Source organism: Physeter macrocephalus, chromosome 11 (assembly GCF_002837175.3).
Source record: "Physeter macrocephalus isolate SW-GA chromosome 11, ASM283717v5, whole genome shotgun sequence".
Lineage (NCBI taxonomy): Eukaryota > Metazoa > Chordata > Mammalia > Artiodactyla > Physeteridae > Physeter > Physeter macrocephalus.
This window is the reverse complement of record NC_041224.1, coordinates 18,305,012-18,318,754: the sequence shown is the minus strand read 5'-3', so window position 1 is coordinate 18,318,754 and position 13,743 is coordinate 18,305,012. Positions and strand designations below refer to the sequence as shown.

Here is a 13,743-nt window from a genome sequence, read left to right as displayed (position 1 = left end):
TTACAATTAAGATAAAAATAAACTTTTAAAGCAGAGTTATGAAAATCTCCCTATTTATCCAGAATATATCTCTGGATAAGTACTCTGCAAAAGATTTTTTGTATTCCTTTTCAATAAATCTTGTTATCCTAATCAAGTATATTATTTGAAAAATTGACATTCCACTTGAAACTGGAGATAAATTCTAATCCTAAATTTGCCATTTAAACTCCTCCATTTCCAAAATCTTATTTATATAATTATTCGGATATCCTAAAGGAAAAAAAGAGTAACAACTATTTTCATTCAAAGAATGGCACAATATTATTCTAATACACAAAGTAGCATTATCTACTCTTCAATTATTGTATTTAGCTGGAATGATCAAATGATTATTTAAACTTTTTGCATAATGTAAAACTATGTCTGAGATTCTGATAACATCTCAGTGAAAGGTTTTTTGTTTTCTTTATCATCTTAGGAATTATGTCGAGTGTGTTCAAATCTAACCAAGTCTTTCTCTTTACACTATTTTCTAAAACTTTAATAAAGTAAAGGGCAGCTAAGAGAAAAAGCTTACGACAAACACAATTAGATTGTCTTTATGCCATTTATGTCAATGGACAGATACTTAAGGCATAGCTAAAGGTTTAAGTCTGCTACTTTATGACATATGCTCCCTGCTACCCTGGCCATTACTTGACAGGATGTTTGCTTGCAAAATGACTATTTTCCTATAGTCACTCTTGATTTTAATATAACAGACTATCATTATGACTCAACTTGAAGATTAGTCATCATAGAATGTCATAGTCTCTACAAACAGACAAATATTGATCATAGCAACTTTTAGAAACAGAATAAAAGCAAAATGAAATTTAAATGAATTAAAAGGTATTAGTTTGAAAAATGCTTTTAAGTTTCTAAAAACACATTAATCATTGGTTAAAATATCTCACAAGCCTCTGTACTTTAGATTTTTATTAATGTCCACCTTGTTACAAAATTAAGGCAACCTTCAAAACCACAACATACATAGTAGAATATTATTTTCCTTCTATGATAATTGGCAAATGTAAAATCATTATTTCCATTTTACACTGTTGAAAGAAAGAATCCTTTGTAGAGTGAATATTCTCTACAGAAATTTATAAAACAAAATATGTATCTATTGATACCACTGGTCTTATAAAACAATTCTTCCTTTCAATTCACAAATATTTTAATTCAATTACTATTTTTAACAAAAACAAGTTTTCTTAACTCTCTGTCTACTACTCACCTATATATTGTAGTTGGGCCTCATTAAAAATCTTGTCACCTTCAGATTTTAAGAAAAGCATATGAAAATTCAGAGTTTCCTTAGGCCTCATTTGCCCATGTATTACCATCTACATTATTATTCTTTACCAAATTTCTCCTCATTTCTCGGTCTATAATTTATAGAGCACTGCAAGTCAAATAAAAGTTGCCAATTATCTGATTAACTTTGATTTAGAATACTGTTGCTCCAAATGATCCAGGACTATTTACTTTAGCACAAAATAAAAAGTTGAGTAATTACCCAGATACTAGTAGCTCAAGTCCAAGTTTCTAATAACATGGACTAAATTGTCCATATTAATACAACTCTCCTTTTCACCCTGTTGCCAGTCATTATTTTCTTGGTATTTTATGACATTAAAATTATTTTATAAATCTTGCTCCCCATTCCTTTCCATAAAATACAGATTAGAATGCTTACAAAAAGGAGTGTAATTTTGAAAATTACACTTGAAAGAGTTAGAACAACTGTGGTTATTTATGTTTTAACCTTAATGAAAATAATCAAACAGGGAGAAAAAAATGGAAATTTTCATCTATTTCATAGACACTTGTTTTCACAACAGTCTATAAAATTACTTTCTGAGCATTTACCATGGTGTAAAAATCAGTTATGTATAAACCATTTATTTTCTTACCAGAGGCGAGGGGGTTGTAGGGGGATGAATGAAATAGGTGAGGGAGATTAAGAGATACAAACTGCCAGTTATAAAACAAACGAATCACCAGGATTTAAAGTATAGCATAGGAAATATAGTCAATAATATTGTAATAACTTTGTATGGGGACAGATGGTAACGAGAGTTATCATGGTGATCATTTTATAATGTATAAAAATATCGAATCACTATGCTGTACACCTGAAACTAATACAATATTGTAAGTCAATTATACTTTAATTAAAAATAAATTAATAAAGTATTCTGAATAGTTCTATATATGCAAAAAATATGTGAGAGAATTGAACACAATTATTCTAAGGATATTTTAAAAGTATTGTTAGACTGAACTTTGCATAAAATTTTTTCAAGTCTATGTTTTGACAAGGGACATAAAAATATGTATTCTCTTGAAAATACCATTCCAAACAACCATAATTAAAATGTTAAATTCTTAACCACTATTATTTAAAATGTCATGTGTTTCAAAATATTAAAACTTTCACCTAAGCCTTTCTTTACAAAGTAATCTCTCTTAATATATTAATTTTGGTTGAAATGTTTATTTTAAATGAGTTAAAAGCACATTTTGTATAGTTTCTTTAGTGTTTGCAAGGTATTTAATTCAGATCACGCATTCTTATATATATAACTTCTCTTCTGAAATAATTCGATGAATGATGGTCAAATCTTTCATTTTATAAGTATAGATTATTGTTATCTGAGTTTAGTCTATAAAATACTCCTTTTATTTTTTGTTTCCTCTTTTTTAAAAATTATAGTCCTTTAAACAAAATAAATATGAATACTTATACATTACTTAAATTTCAAATTTTAATATATAAAAAGCATGCTCTCAAAATACAAACTTTTAAAAAATGTTGGCCTTAGACAATAATATTCCATTGACCAGGTCCATTTGTTCCTTTTTGTTGTTGCTGTTGGAGTTCATGGATCTGGTCAAAACTTCAGTTTCTAAGGTATGAGAAAATGCAGTGTTAGAATAGAGATTCCAAAACCAGGACCAAAAAGGAAGGGAATCTCTTAGATATTTTCTGTTGTTATAGCCTAAATGTAAGCCATCTTAAAACTGGTTAGGTTCTGGACATGACAGATGATCTTCTAGTCCATTTTGAGCATGACCGTGAGTCTTAGTTAAATTCAGTGGAGCTAAGAGAATCTTGGTGTAATGCACTGTGTCAGAGAAAATAAACAGTAAATAAGTTTTCTGTAACATTTCTTCTCTGGAAGGGAAAAATTTTCCTCCCTCCCTCCCTCCTTTCTTTCCTGCCTTCAAAAAATATTCTATCTCTCTCTCTCCCTCTCTCTCTAAAAATGTAAAATAACAATTTAAAGGACAGTCTGCATGCATATCGAAGAATTAATCAGATATATTCATCAAAGTAAACTTGTTTCAACATGTCCATGCTTCACTTTCATTGTCTTCCAGCTAACCCATGGGTCATTCTGGCTGATCCCAGATCAATGAAGTAGGAAATCAAAGCGGTGATCTTTATAAGTGAAGACAATAAAACTTACCTGTTGTTGAGGGGGAAACTGTGTTTATTATCTAAATTATCTATTTGACAGACTTTATTGGATGGTTGGCCAGCGCCTAATTTTCCTCTCACTTCACTGGTGACTTAAGGAGTAAACTTACTTTTTATAATCCATACAAAAGATAAGTACATTGTAAGAATTTAAAAGTAAATAATTAGTTTTTATTTGTCTATGTAGAGAAATTCTAAGACACACAATTCAACCTGTCCTTTTCTCATTAAATATACTGTGGCGTATGATTGCCTTCCTTGTTTCTAATTTCTTTACCTTTAAATTAAAATTTGCTTTCCTCTCTTGCCAAACTGCATTTTAAAAATTTCATTTCCTTTTAAGAAACCAATTCCTCATTTCTTCCTAGCTGAAGACGTCACAATTTTAGTCAGTACTACTCAGAGATTCCCATGTGACATTAGTTGCTTGGCTTCAAAATAAGGGATCAAACTTCCTAAAGGAAGCCCTGAAGAGCAGACATGATTTTTCCAATATGCAGAAAATCCTTTCAAACCCATAGACTGGTTAGATACAAAGATTTAATATTAAAAATTATCATTTGATACTTATGTACATTCTTTAAATATTACAGAATTATTTCATTCTGACTCAAGTAGCTAACAAAATCAAGGCAGGACACTCTTGATGATAGCTCCCAAATCTCACTTTAGAAGTTCAAGAGTATTCTCCTTTTTAAACAACTTGACTATAGAATTTCCTATTTGCAAAGTTTGACAAAACTATAGTTTCTTAATATCAAAGGAAATGCTCTGATATTTATCTTTTTAAGAAACTCAGTTTCTTAGTAGCATGATAATTTAACCGGTTACAACTTAGATTTGAAATATTTACCATTATACCACATTTTGAAGTTTTATATTTGATATTTTCCTCATGCAACTATCTGAAAAATGAAATTTAAAAAATAGTACTAAATGATGAACCTATTACTTAAATAGAAGTTGTGCTAATTAGTCTAAATGTTTTGAATAAAAGTTTTGGGGGAAAAATTCAAAACGCTTGTGCAAAACCATAAGCATGAATTTTGTAGTATTTTAGAGAACATTGTATCACTGATTTTCATTCCTCTGGTTCCAATTTCTTTAATGTGACTAGCATTTCACTTTCTCTCACATATTAAGGCACTAGCTCCATTGAAATAAATTTGAGTTTTATCTAAAAATCCTCATATACAAGACAGGCTATATGAATAAGGGAGGGAAAAGGTTGTATTTGCCTATATTAATTACTGTAGCAATGACCATTTATAAATCATTAGAGATTGGACTAAATGCTTAATTTGAAAATTAAACCCTTGTTGTTCCCTCTGAATGCTTGATGTGGTCTTTTGAAAACATGTGACACAAGACTCAATTTGAAACCACTGAACTCTGTAGTCATAAATGTGCAAAAACTTGACCATTCACATTCCAAGACCCAATCTATGCCTTGCCAAGTTAAGATATTTAATAAAAGAATGTGTATAGATTTTATAAACTTCACTGAAATAGTTTTGACCTATACTTTCAAATACCGTATGTAACTCAGTTAAGCGTTCCTCCCAACTGTCCATTTGTGGTTAAAGTAGCTTTAAAATAATAAATTCTATTTTTATTAATATTTATCTCAAGGCTTTAAGATCACTAACCACCAAAGAATCTCTATGAGGGGGCAGAGAGAAGATGTTTCTTGTGTTTAGGTAATATTTAAGCATTTTAAACTTTTCTTCTTTCTGGAAAATGAGCGGGTATTCCATGTGCAGGGGTAGAATAGAACCCCGCTAGAACATAGTATGTGTGCCAGTAAAAACTTTTGGATGCATGGGCATTTAAGCATATTAGCTTTTTTTCTTCCTCCCCATGGATATTCAAGGAACTCTTCAATCTAAAGGAATACTTTCCCCCAGCTTCCTCGGCACAAAAGCAAAAGTACTTATACAGTCTAAAAAATAAATACTAGAAATTGTTTTTTGCAACCAACAAATGTACCAATGAGGCCTTTGGGAAAAGCTGACCACATAGACTCTGTAAATGCCCCAGCACATTTAAACTGTAGTCATGGTGCAGAGGCCAATATTAAATTGGTTTCTTAAAAAAAAAACTAACTAACCAGCTCAAAGGATACAATGTATTTTAAAACATTCTAAAAACATTTAAAAATACTTTCTCATTCTTTGAATAATTTGTACATTCTCAAAAAGAAAAACAAATTTAGCAGCATTATCTATCTTAAGTTTGCAGTTTAAAAGGAAAAATACATTATTAACACGAAGATCTTTGAACATCTATTTTGCTGTTTTCAGCTGCACATAATTGTTATTTTAAAAGGCTCTTTCAGGGCAAATTTAGTCGATTGGCTTTAAGGCTGCAGAATTGTTTTAAGTCTAGTGGAAGTTCCAATGCTGTTTTCAGTGATCAAAGCAAAAATTTTTAATAGTTTTTCCCCCATAGTTTCAGAATGTTTTCATACATAATTTTTCTAATAATATAGAATATATTGATTTTCTTGCTGCAACAAAGAGTCTACATCTGTGTAATCATGCCTTTTAATAATTGTCCTTCAATATATTTCAATGGCTTGTCAAAGATACACATGTATTATCTACATTTAAACAAATACTTAATCCTGTGCCTCCTTCAAAGGGAGTTGAAATAAATGTAGCTACAGGAGAAAAATTCAGTTTTTCTAGTATCAGAAAACATTATGGTGAAAATTTTTGTGTGAGCTGGAAATATACCCATCACTTGGGCCTAACACATAAACACATTTAGGTAGAAGACGGCAAATGCCTTGTAAGAGAAAGGACTTACATATGTACAGGAGAGTAACATGACAGCTATTACAGAAACAATTCTTGTGAATTTCCTAACTTTTACGCCCACAAACTCACATATAATTGTATTTACTTTCCTCTTTTAAAACAGCATTTAAAAATCTATGCTCAAGCATTATTGCTTTCTTTTTTGACACTAAATTGAGTATGATTACAGTTATCAACTCAAATTCTATTAGAGTATTAACAATCAATGTTATGCAAGGTCATAAAATATGTAACAAATGTAATGAGCTTGGGTGTTGTTAATATTGTTTAACTTTTACACAACTCTGCCCTGTAAAATATCCCTTATGCAAATCAGATATCTGGACATTTTTCAACTGACATTTTATTACTGAGGAGAAACAAGGAGTTAGAAAGAAAATGAGAGATGGGAAGAAAAGATGAACATGATTAATAGGTGTTTGTTTCATAAAGGCTCTAGGGAGACTTTTAAATCCTTCACTGCTCCTATATGCTCACCGAAGTGGAGAGCTAGTTCACATGCCTTTCAAAGCCTTCAAAGGAGAACTGAGTAGTTACTCAATCTTTACTGATGCTAAATTATTCCATTTGCGTCCTGTTGTTGTGAAATCAGGTGCTCTTTATGCATTGGTGCAAGGTTAAATGTTGACTGTATTCATTAGCAACTTTTTTTTTCAGATAAACACCTAAATTATGCCTCAAAAAGTGTTTCATGGTGAGTCTGTTTCAAATAATGCCTCCTAGGAGGCATTATTTGAAAGACTAAAACATCTTTCTCGTTCTTTATTCCTCCTCTCTACCCGGAAAGAACTTGCACTTTGACTTTCCTTTTTAAATTCTTTTGATCAAAAAATGCATAATCTACTTTGATGCAGTTTTTGTTTTGCTTTAAGAATCACTCTTGTTCTCCAAATTCGTACAACTATAAAGGGGAAGTTAAACTTTATACAATATTTGAACCTTTAAAATTATGGGTATTCACCTCTGATATTTTGCCATTCTTAACTATATTTTACTAAGATAACTATTTGATAAAAATATGAGGATAGCTTATCTAAATAAAACAGGACCCATAGATGCTGTGAACACAGTAGCACAAAATTTCTATCAGTTTGCTTTTGAAAGGTGTTTATTTGCAGCTGCATCTAAAATTTTTAATAATTCTGTCCAATATGCTCGTGAATAAGATATTAATCCCTCAATTGTCGAAGTACAGCACCTACACGCGCGCACTATATGTATACATGTGTATATACACACACACACACACACCCCCACGCAGGAAGGAATAAATTGCCGTATTCCAGAAATGACAATGAAAAAGGAAAAATAAGCAAGAATTATAATTAGACGTCTACAGTCTCATTCACAGAAGGGCAGTGCTTGGGGGTTAAGCTGTTGAGTTAAAAAAAAGCCCCCAACCAACAACCAACCAGTTGCCTCCGACTGGAGCTTCCCGCAGGCTTTCGCGCTGAGCGAGGAGCGGGAAGGCGTAGTTCTCGGGGCCGGTGGGGGCCGGGATCCCGTCACCGTCACCACCTCCCGAGAGGTCTTTCGGGAGTGCTCCCGCGGGCCCCGCAGGAGCCGGTGACAGTCCTAGGTGAGCGCCGAGAGCAGAGAAAGCGCCGAGCGCGTCCACAAAGCGCTCGGGCCGCCCCTCGCGCTAAGGCGCGGCGGCCCTGGCGGCGGGCGCAGAAGGAAGGACTGGACGGAAGCGGCGGCGGCTGGCGGGTGACCGGGGTCGCGGGCCGGGGCGCGGCCCGGGAAGCCGGCGGGGAGCCCACGGGTTGGGAGGCCCGCAGCCCGCGCCGCCGCCGCCGCCGCCGCCCCAGCCGCGTGCACGCGCGGCCGCATCAGCTGAGCGCGCGGCGCGTGTCACGTGGTGTGCGTGTCGAAGGTCACGGCGCGCTCACAATGGAGCTCTCGGAGTATGTGCAGAAAGGCTTCCAGATGCTGGCCGATCCCGGCTCCTTCGACTCCAACGCCTTCACGCTTCTCCTCCGGGCGGCTTTCCAGAGCCTGCTGGACGCCCAGGCGGACGAGGCCGTGTTAGGTAAGCCGCTGGGCTCTGAGCTGGTTCGGCCTGGGTGGAGGGGCGCTCGGAGAAGAGGAGCGAGATGGAGCGAGAAGGGGAAAGCCCCGGGAAGAGGAAGTCTCCGGGGTTTGCCCTTCGCTCCGGACAGAGTGTGGGGATGTGGCTCTGCCAGAACCCACATCGGACCCCGAGCATTGTTCTCTCCCCAGTTGGCACCTGCACACAGCCAGCTACACGTTCCTGGCCTGATTTCCCCTCCCAGGCTCTTTGTTCCTTTGTAAAGCCGGTGTTCAAGTCTTGTTTGTGGCCTAAACATCTAAGGTTTTCAGCCTGGTCTGGGGTAAAGGGTGTTTGACACTTGGACTTCATCAGGGCAGCTCCCTGCAATTCAAGCTTTCAGTGCTAGGTTGGCGAAGATTTTAAAGGGTCTGCTTCCAAAGTAATGACTACGTCAAATAGTGTTGACATTTTTCAGCTTAGAGAATACCTCAAGTTCCTCTGATCATTCCAACACTGTAGTTCAATATGTTCTGCACAGATTCCATGCCTAGACCCTTAAAATATGGTGCATAATGTTTTGTTCTGCACTAGTTATCAGGAGGCGAGTCTCTTTTAAGTGGTCGGGGCAGTGATTGCGGAGTGCGGTGTCAGTATGGATGGAGGCATGTTTTAAGACAGATCGCTATTACATGATTTTCTTAAATATAAATATCTCAACAATTCAAAATTTTTTTCTGTAGTTTCACGAGCTAAACACGTGTACAAAAAGTATGAAAGTGGAAGTTCTTTAAACGAAAATAGTAACCACCACCTGGTTAATCTCAAAAAAAAAAAAAAGAAAGGATGGCTGTCGAAACCTGAAAATATTATGAAAATTGTATTTTATATTCTGAACTCGTTCCCTCTTCCCCACCTCCATGTGTTAATGTCCATGGAGCCAGTTAGCATAAAATTAATCAATCTTTAGAAGGAAAGTTTATTCATTCTTAAATTTACACCATATAAAATATTTACCTTATTTTCCTCGGAATTTACTCATCCATCTTTAGAGTGACCACTGTATATTTTACTCTAGGACTATGTTTTTTAAAAAATAAATAAGTATTAAGGTAAAGTAAAAGAAGGTAATTTGACCAGGTAATTGCATAATTATTGATGTGTGATCTTTATTGTTTTGCCATTGACCATGTTACACATCTCATTTACTTATAATTTCCAGTCCTTATAGTTGAATTCTTCTTGTTATGTTGTTAAAGAGGGTTCTTTACCCAAATTAAAATACCTTTTTAGAAACAGGGCTATAAAGAATTTATTATCACAGGCATCACTGGCAATTAATTTATTTTAGATCACCCAGACTTGAAACATATCGATCCAGTGGTTTTAAAACATTGTCATGCAGCAGCTGCAACTTACATACTGGAGGCTGGAAAGCAAAGAGCTGACAAATCAACTCTAAGGTACAGGATTTATTTAAATATCCATTTGTTTTCAAATAGTACCTTTATGATTCCAATTTCAGTTTTTAAAATGGAGACTAAACTTAGGCTTTTTTTTTTCTTTAGCACTTATCTAGAAGACTGTAAATTTGATAGCGAGAGAATAGAATTGTTTTGCACGGAATATCAGGTTACTTACTTAAATTTTTAAAAATTAACAATTACTATTTTTCTTCTACTCTGTTTGCAAAGATGTATTTTCTTTCTTTTTTTTCCTCCCAGAATAATAGGAATTCCCTAGAAATCCTACTGGGAAGGTAGGTCCTGTATAAGGTGTCAAGCTGAGCTACTTTTTACTTGCAGGTATGAATGGAGAGTGTTGGTGTGAAACAAAACAGGACAAAAAAACGGGATCTAGACCAAAAGAAAGGGGGCTAAAGGGCAAGTGAAACAATTGCAGTTAAGCTAATGTTTTCAAAGATAAAGTTTATGGAGATAATTTTTAAAATGCTCTTTTACTCTTCAGAACTTGAAAATAAAGTTTAACAATGTTTTAAATTCAGAATGGATTAAAATTGTGTGTGTGTGGTGGGGAGGTGGTAGACACCATTGTTGGTGAAGATAAATACTGAAAGTTTTCCTGTAACTATTATGTACAAAATTATCATTGTATCTTTCAGTATAGGCAGATCTTTCCCTCATATAACTGATGTTTCTTGGCATTTGGAATATCAGATAAAGGTAAAGTTTAACAAACTGTTCTCTAGGGGAACTTAGGGAACTTTTTTAAAAAAATAAGAGTTAAAGACTGAAATCAATGCGTTGTGTTGTTTTAGACCAATCAACTTGATAAGATGTACAGACCTGCATATTTGGTGACCTTAAATGTAGAGGTATTTATACATAAGCCCTGTCTAAAAATTAAATGTGTAATGAAATTTAAAATTTCCTTGATTTAAATAAACAGCATTTTTTTCTTCCCTAGAACACTGATTCCCGATCCCACCCAGAGATTAGTTTTAGTTGCAACATGGAACAATTACAGGTACAGTATTAGGATCTGTGAATATGCCTGTCTTTTTACAGATTTTTAATGGAGAATTATGCCTATGTAAAGTTCAAAAGAAAATTAACCATCTGTCAGTAGATAATGAAGGTTGGTTAAGGATTTAATGGTGAGGGGGCTTCAAAAGCAATATTTTAACGTAGGCTTCGCTTTTGAAATTACGATGTTACTAATAGAGAATTGGTCTGCATTTGCTGTTCCCTCCAATTAAAATAAACTTGTGTAGTGTTGAGTGTAAATTACTTCTATTTGTGATAAGTGTCAGCCAATAGGACAAAGCAAAAGGAAGAGCTTGGCTTTGAAAATGTCTTCTTTGCTTTCAGAAATTGAATTAAACTCTCAAAACATCATTTTTAAACAGTAGTTGTAAATGACTTTTTATAAAGGAGCAAGTATACAAAAATTCTAAAACTGTTTATAGTGCCAGTGTAAGACTGGGGAAATTAAAAATTACATTGATTAATGGACATGACAACGAATTTATTTCTTACCACTTAAAAAAATGAAGGTCATTGCTTGAAATTTTGATGAGATTGAATTTTTCAAAAGGGATCTCCTGCAGAGTCGTTTTAATGTAACCATTAATCAAACTTTAAACTTTCAGAAGATGTGAATACAGCATAATCTTTGTTAGATAACTTGAGAAATTTAATTTTGATATACTTTGCCTGTTCAGAGGATTCAGTTAAAAACTGTATCTCACATCTGAGGGCAAGCAGCCCATTTGAAGATGAGATATTTTAGAGGAAAACCTTCTATTGACCTTCTTTTAATTTTTTATATCTTTTATATTTTAGAGGAAAACCTCCTTTTGATAGTGGTTTGTCAAAGGTTTAAAATCTTTGTTAATTTTAAACTTGTTTAGAAAATGTCCCCCGACTCTTTTGCATCTTTCTCAAAGTTGGATACTTTCTTGTGTTTTAATCCTAAAAACGATCCATCATATACATCTTTCAGGACTTAGTAGGGAAACTTAAAGACGCTTCGAAAAGCCTGGAAAGAGCAACTCAGTTGTAACTTGGGGAAGTTAACGATCTGCCCCGGTCTAGGGGAAGACCAGGAACGCCTTGCCGTCCGCCGGACCATCGTTTCTGCGAGCTGGATGTCTTCCTTTTCAGAACAAATTTTTTCTTTTGGATTTCTGTCACTCATCAATTTTGACACCTTTTTTTTTTTACACTTGTGAAAGGGTTAAGAGGGAAAGTCTGCCTAAGTATTTGAATCATCTTTAGTATTATCCGTACACTGATCATATTTGATCTTTTCCAAGTCTTCCAAAAGGAAGCAGACAGTATTATATTCTGAATAAATAAGTTGTTCCCACTAAAGAGTGCTGAGAGTTTGTTTGGATTTGAGTTTGTTAATTATTACTTTGAAAACACAGACACGATGGGCGTTAACTTTTAATGATCGCTTCTTCTCAGGATTAAAGTTAAGCGTAGTGGGAAAGGATGCGATCTTCGGGGTTGCCTGAAGACCCCAGCTTCGGGACGTGGGGAAAGGGCGCGGTCGCCCCGCGCCGGGAGCCGGCCCGTCCCGTTACCTGTGCCCGAGGGCTCGCCCGCAGCCCGACCCTCGCCCGTGGGGCTCCGGAGGCCCGGCCCGGCCGGCCCCGCGCGGAGCCCCTGCCCGGAGCGAGCGGCTGCCCGCGCGCGCCCCGCCTCGGCCACTGGCGGGCGGGGAAGGGGGCCGGCGCGGCCGCGGGAAGACTGGGGCGGGCGCTGTTGTTTCCGCGAGCCCAACTCGGTCGCAGGTTCCGCGCCGCGGCGCCGGAGTCTGGGCCGCAGCCCGTGGGGCCGAGCGGGGGGCGGCGGCCGGGCGCTCTCCTCGTCTGGAGCCCGCGGACGTGTGCACCGCGGGCGGAGGCGGGCGGCGGAAAGAAAGAAATAACGGGGGGTGGGGTGGGCTGAACTGCTTGCGGGGCCGGAGCGATGCCCGCGCCGAGAGCAGGGTGGCGCGTGTGGCGCTGTGGAGAAATGTCTCCGCAGCCGCGCCAGCGCCGCCGCCGCGCCGAGCGAGGGGGAGGGGGCCGGGTCGCGCTGCTCCGAGGGGAGGGGGCGGCCGCGGGCTCGACTACACCGACACTAATTCCCAGGCCGCCCTTAAGGAATGAGGGGAGCACGTGACCCGGTGGGGGGGCGGCGGGAGGAGGGGGCGGGCGGACTCTGAGCCATTTTGGAGCCGGTGTCAGTTTCCACTCTGCCTTCAGCGGTGCTTTTTTTTTTTTTCCACCCTCCCCTCCCCCCTCCTCCGCCTTCCAACTATGAAATAATAATCGTAGTATTAAAGGCAGAGATCGGGGCGAGACAATGGGGATGTTGGCGAGGGAGCCCCGATCCGGATTAGAAACACCTCCCAGCCCCGCAGAATAATACTGATCGCGCCCCCTCCGCGCGCTCCCTCCCCCGAGTGCGGAGCGGGAGGAGGCGGCGGCGGCCGAGGAGGAGGAGGAGGAGGAGGAGGCCCAGGAGGAGGAGGCGTTGGAGGCCGAGGAGGAGGAGGAGGAGGCCGCGGAGGAGGAGGCCGAGGCGGAGGAGGAGGAGGAGGCCGGGCTCGGGAGGCAGCATGAGCCGAGCGCGGCGGCCGCGGCTCCTCTCGGCTGCGCTCGTTGCCCATTGACAGCAGCGTCTGCAGCTCGCTTCAAGATGGCCGCTTGGCTCACATTCATTTTCTGCTGAACGACTTTTAACTTTGTCTTTTCCGCCCGCTGCGATCGCTTCTCGCCGGCTGCTTTTTCCGGGTACGTAGGAGGCGAGGCGCCTCCGGGACGGGGCCTGGGGGCGGCGGGGGTCGCGCCGGGCTCGGGCCGGCCGCCGGTGGACTGGGAGCGGCCCCCCCGCGCCTCGCCCGCGCCGGCCGGGAGGGCGCTGACAGCGTGGGCGCCGAGCCCC

At 38.5% G+C, this 13,743-nt stretch overlaps 1 protein-coding gene across 2 annotated transcripts in view; it reads left to right on the top strand.

The window, feature by feature from the left end:
* Window positions 1–8,139: 8,139 nt before the first annotated feature.
* The window catches only part of BMI1 (BMI1 proto-oncogene, polycomb ring finger), a 15,483-nt gene continuing 9,879 nt past the window's right edge, over window positions 8,140–13,743 (top strand). Inside the window, exons 1-5 of one of the 2 annotated variants that reach the window (XM_055087791.1) lie at window positions 8,140–8,365; window positions 9,696–9,807; window positions 9,913–9,976; window positions 10,069–10,103; window positions 10,772–10,831. In XM_055087791.1, coding sequence (XP_054943766.1) covers window positions 8,227–8,365; window positions 9,696–9,807; window positions 9,913–9,976; window positions 10,069–10,103; window positions 10,772–10,831 — 410 coding nt within the window. In that variant the 5' untranslated portion in view covers window positions 8,140–8,226. Of the gene's footprint in view, window positions 8,366–9,695; window positions 9,808–9,912; window positions 9,977–10,068; window positions 10,104–10,771; window positions 10,832–13,370; window positions 13,593–13,743 lie in introns of those variants that run through there. The other variant, XM_024129699.2, reaches the window with a different exon arrangement.